Raw genomic sequence first — 5,871 nt, 5'->3', positions numbered from 1 at the left:
GGCAGGCATCAAGGAAGCCCTTAACCTTCCAATACCAAATCAAAACTTAATCAGCGGCTGCTAAGCTGAATGACAGGAATTGTGAAACCAAGCATCAAGAAAAAAATAAAACTTATTTTTATTATGTTGTAAAATTGTTCTAATGTCTCTTCATATATAATGCTGTTGAAAGGTGATAGAGAGAGACTAAAGCCTCTATGACAACTATAATCAAACTTTTACATAATCATCATCATCATCATCATCATCATCGTTTAACGTCCGCTTTTTATGCTTGCATGGGTTGGACGATTTGACTGAGGACTGGTGAAACCAGATGGCTACACCAGGCTCCAATCTGATTTGGCAGAGTTTCTACAGCTGAATGCCCTTCCTAATGCCAAATATTCCGAGAGTGGCACAAGGCCAGCAATTTGGAGGAGAGTGAAGAAATCAATACATCAATCCCAGTGCTCCATTGATACGTTATTTTTGTTGACCCTGAAAGAATGAAAGGCAAAATTGACCTTGGCTGAATTTGAACTCAGAACACAAAGCTGGAAGAAATACCCCTAAGTATTTAGGCCAGCATGCTGACAATTCTGCCAGTGGTCTTGGGTTCAATCTCACTTTGTAACACCTTGGGCAAGCATCTTCTACTACAGCCCCAGGCTTACCAAAGCTTTGTGAATGGATTCGGTAGATGGAAACTGAAAGAAGCCTGTTGTGTGTGTATGAGTGTGTGAGTTTGTGTGTGTGTATGAGTGTGTGAGTTTGTGTGTGTGCTTGTGTTTGAGTGTACTGTGTCTAGACATTACGTAATGATTGTAAATAAGCATAACTGTCATACAAGCAAGGTTATTTGTTTCCAGTCTTTCATGAAAAACATGTTAGCTAAGAAAAAATATTGCTTGGAAACAGGTAAGGGATGGCAAATAGGAAGGGCGTCCAGTCATAGAAAACCTGCTTCAACAAATTCCATCTGACCCATGAAAGTAAAGATGACAAAAAAAAACGAGAGAGGGAGAGCAAGATAGAAAAAGAAAGGCAGGAAACAAGAGGGAAGAAAAGCAAAATCAAGTGTGTGAGAGAAACAGAGATAGAATGTGTAGTTTAGTTTACATAATATGGGACTTACTTTTCCAACAGGAGGCTTGACACTAATGACTTCATTAGCTGAAGGCACTGGTTGAGTTTGTTCAAAGAACAAAGGAGTGAAGACACTGGTAACTTCTGCATGGTTAGTGGCAATCTCCCCAAAGACAACGGTATGTGAAATTTCCTGACACAAATCAGATGCTGTCTGTTTTGAACCAATTGGAACTCCATCTTCTTGACTGACAAATGTTACAGTACCTCCTTGAACAACCGTGTCTGCAACTTGGTTGAGGTATTGTGTGTAATCTAAGCAAGAGAGAAAAAAAAATGGAAATATTAAAAAATAATCTGATGGTTTGAGAATTAGCATTGGAATTTAGTAAGAGAAGGAAAAGGCAGTAGTTTCTATGATCTTGGCAGGCTCACTCATATTCCTATATAGGCTAGACATGTGGAAATATTGCCTTGGTTAGAAATAGGTGAGGGTTAGCAACAGGAAAGGCAGCTAGCTGTAGAAAATCTGCTCCAGTAAATTCTGTTTAATCATGCCAAAAAATGGAATAGTATTCGTTAAAATTATCTATGTATATATATATATATATATATATATATATATATATAGTGTGTGTGTGTGTGTGTGCGCACGCACTGATTAATCAGCATTTTCCATAGATATAAATTTTTTAATTCTTATAACATCAAGGTTAACTATTCATGCTTAGGTAATATATCTTTCAATCCAACACTGCACACTACAACAGAATTAAACATGCACATTCTCTCTTTTACTCTCTCCACCAATAGCTTACAATAAATCCTACCAACTGCCCATTAAGAGAACCCTATCTCTCAAAGGGTGTGGGCTCTAGTGCCATCCCCGCACCACCAGATGACCTCATGAGGCACTACATGGGTATGACAGTCAATGACTTTCCAGAGAGGTACACCCAACATGTGCACCTTTTCAGGTGTACAAACAAGGAAAAACCCCACTTCCCTGTCCCACTTAATTCAGATACTCCAGGATCATGGAAACAACTTTCCTATCATCAGATGGAACATCCTTGATAGGGCCACAGCAAGTGTTTTTAATTGCCAACTTTCTTGTGAGAAAATGTGTACTCCAGCAACCTGCAGCATGTACCAAAAGGAAAACCAAGCTAACTTACTGCTGTTCTCTAAGATATGCCCTGTTAATGAACTTTAAGCCATTGGCCACCAGGAAGAAATACCATGCTGAGCTGAACTGACAAAACATTATTACAGGGCATATAATCCCTGCTGCCTGTAGAGAAATTATTGTTCTCTATCAACCAGCAGGATTTTTCAATTTGCCACATTTTGGAAAACAAGTCCTAATTCAATGATTGATAGCAATTTGGATGTAGGAAGGAAAGAACAGCAGTTTCTTGTTTTTTTAAAAAGAAATTATTTCCAGACAAAGGTGTCAAATATTTCAATAAATCATCATCATTTAACCCTTTGGCATTCAGATTGCTTTGTCAACTGTAATGTTTAATTAATCACATTGTTTTTAATTAATCATCTATTATCTCATAGCTTTGAGATTTTGAAGATGTTACTGTATATTATTAGAATGATATTGTAGGGTTGGTATGAGAGGCTGAATCTGACCAGTTTGCACATAAAACAGGTAGAATTTTGGGGTTGATATGGTCTGTTTAAATGCTAAAGGGTTAATGTCTAACCCATGCTAGGATGAGTTGAATGGTTTGACAGATGGAATGAACCAGAGTACTGCACTGGGCTCCAACGTCTACTTTGACAAGATTTTTATGACTGAATGCCCCTTCTAATATCAACCACTTAACTGAGTGTACTGGGTGCTTTTTTGATTGGTACCAGCATTAGTGAGGTTACCAAGTAATTCATGAGACAAGACCCCTTTGGCTACACAGGAATGTGATATTGAGAGAAGTGGTTTTATGTAAATATTGAGAGGCTACAATATGATACAGGGACAGGTATCTGGCTGTTGAAGAAATGCACAGCTATTTATTCATTATTATCACATTAATAAAGGTAGCAAGCTGGCAGAATCGTTAGCACGCCAGGCAAAATGCTTAGCAGCATTTCATTCATCTTTACATTTTGAGTTCAAATTCCACCGAGGTTGGCTTTGCCTTTCATTCTTTTAGGGTTGATAAATTAAGTACTAGTGAAACACTGGAGTTGATGTAATCGACTAGTTCCCTTACTCCCAAATTTCAAGCCTTGTACCTTTAGTAGAAAGGATTATAATAATAATAATAATAGTGTCAACTATTGTTGGGTCCTTAGGACAGTATCAGAAGGCATCAAGAAGAATATAAAGGAAAGCAGAAAAGAGTGCTCAACAAGGCTGTTACAAAAGGTTTGCCTCCTTGGCATGGCCAGAATAATCAGAAAAGTATTAGATAGTTGAAAAAAACAGAGAGCATGGTACTGTAGGGTGCAGGCAGCAAGCCCACTACACATGCAAGGCTCCAGGGGTTTCAACAAAACCTGAGTTTGAAAAAATAATAATAATAACAATGAATGCCCTGATGCAGTACCAGGTAGTAGTTCTCATGGCTTTTGAACCTAACTGATTGGATGTGTTATCACGTACATGTTTTGTCTTGGTATAAGAGATGGGCTACAGCAAATACTCTGCTCAATACCACAGATTTGCTTGTCAGTTGTTTGACCTTAACCAGTTGAGCTTGTCCCTTGATGGTTGACAGTATGTGCATCTTTGATCACGAGTAAAAGTAGTTGGGGAGCTTCATATCCATGTGTTGAGAGGAATTTTTTGACATTTGAATAATTTACCTCTGGAAATATGGGTGCTTTATTCATCATCCTTAAACAAACCCTATTCAGGGACCTTTTGAGCGGTATGGGCTACTCGACCTGAAGAAAATTCTAACTGGGCCCCACCTGCGAGGTCATGTGCTGTTTATCTTGATATGAGATCACCATGTTGCACACATATGGTTGAGATGCATGTGTCTGGTATGCCCTTATCTGACGGGTAGTCATGATGGGTATAATGGGCTTCATATATTTGTAACCCAAGTCACTTTGATGGCATGTGCTTCTCTCTCACTCAATAATAATAATAATAATAATAATAATAATAATAATAATATGCCATATTTATTACAGAATTGCTTTTAGAATTTGATGGTGCTAACGTTTCAATGTTTCTTGATTCATTGTTCTGAACACAACAAATGCTCCAAGATCAACATTATGTATCTGAATAACGCTGGTAAAATAATAACCAGTTTTTACAGTTTCAAAGTTTGGCCCATGGCCAATTTTAGAAGGGAGAGATTTAACCACTCACACTGACCCCACCCCTCCCCAGTATTTGATCAGGACTTTATTTTATTGACTCCTCATAAGTCCAATGCACTAATGATTCACAAACCTGACTCAGTCAACCTCAGTTCTCTACCTTTGTTCTCTCTTTATCCATCTTTACATACTTTGAGGGTGCACCCTGACACCTCATCTCCACCTTCCTTTCTTCCTTTCTGCAGGAGTAGCCATGTATCTACTCTACAGTAAGACACCTATTCCTATCTCTCTATAATACTTTAGCCTTACAACACCTGGCACAAAGCCACCTCCCTCAATACTACTACACCCTATCTCTGACAAGGAGTTTTGTCTTGTGAGACACTTGGTGAGTCCATTAGTGCCAGTACCACAAAAAATGTGCCTAGTACATTCAATAAAGTGGCTGACATTAGGAAGAGTATCCAGTTACAGAAACCATGCCAAAGCAGACACTCGAGTTCAACAGTCTCCTGGCTCGTTGGATCCTGTCAAACTATCCAACCCATGCTAGTACAGAATACAAACCTTAATGATGAAGATGATGATGATGATGAATGCATGGCTCAGTGGTTAGAGCATCAGGCTCACTATCACAGAGTAGTGAGTTCAATTCCCAGACTGGACTCTGTATTGTTTTCTTGAGCAAGACACTTTATTTCATGTTGCTCCAATTCACTCAGCTGTAGAAATGAGTTACATCACTGGTGCCGAGCTGTATCAGACTTTGCCTTTCCCTTGGATAACATCAGTGGTATGGAAAGGGGAGGCTGGTATGCATGGGCAACTGATGATCTTCCAGAAACAACTTTGCCCAGACTTGTACCTAGGAGAGGCAGAATCGTTAGCACGCCAGGCAAAATGCTTAGCAGCATTTCATTCGCCTTTACATTTTGAGTTCAAATTCCACCGAGGTTGGCTTTGCCTTTCATTCTTTTAGGGTTGATAAATTAAGTACTAGTGAAACACTGGAGTTGATGTAATCGACTAGTTCCCAACACACACAAGCACATGTCTTTAGGAGCAATAGCTCCCAATAAGAAATGAATCAGATTATGACGACTCATCCAACCCATGTAGACAATAACAATGATATCAATCCCAGAGAAATAAAAGTTTAATCCTTTAGCATTTAAACCAGCCACATCCAGCCCACATATACCACTTGTTTTATTTTCTAACCAGCCAGATCCAGCCTATCACACCTACCTTTCAGTGCCATTCTAAAAATATACAATCACATCATCAAAATTTCAAAGCTAAGAGATAATACATGATTAATTAAAAACTATGTGAATGGAAAAGCATTACATTTGGCAGAATAATCTGAATGTTAAAGGGTTGAATGAACCCCAAAATTATTTGAACTCAGAAACAAGATGAACCTCAATGTTTGAAAAAAAATTATACTATCCTAATCGGTGCTGGATTTAAACATGGTGTGAGCAGAAAGGTTAGGGAATCCCT

General features: G+C 38.6%; 1 protein-coding gene across 1 annotated transcript in view; it reads right to left on the bottom strand.

Annotated features, from left to right (window-relative positions):
* The window catches only part of LOC106876787 (zinc finger protein 236), a 67,513-nt gene that overhangs the window by 55,347 nt on the left and 6,295 nt on the right, over positions 1–5,871 (bottom strand). The window contains exon 2 of the mRNA XM_052967663.1: positions 1,118–1,383. Coding sequence (XP_052823623.1) covers positions 1,118–1,383 — 266 coding nt within the window. The remainder of the gene's footprint in view (positions 1–1,117; positions 1,384–5,871) is intronic.

Source organism: Octopus bimaculoides, chromosome 4 (genome assembly GCF_001194135.2).
Source record: "Octopus bimaculoides isolate UCB-OBI-ISO-001 chromosome 4, ASM119413v2, whole genome shotgun sequence".
NCBI lineage: Eukaryota > Metazoa > Mollusca > Cephalopoda > Octopoda > Octopodidae > Octopus > Octopus bimaculoides.
Note: the sequence above shows the minus strand (reverse complement) of the source record. Positions and strands in the feature narration are given on the sequence as shown.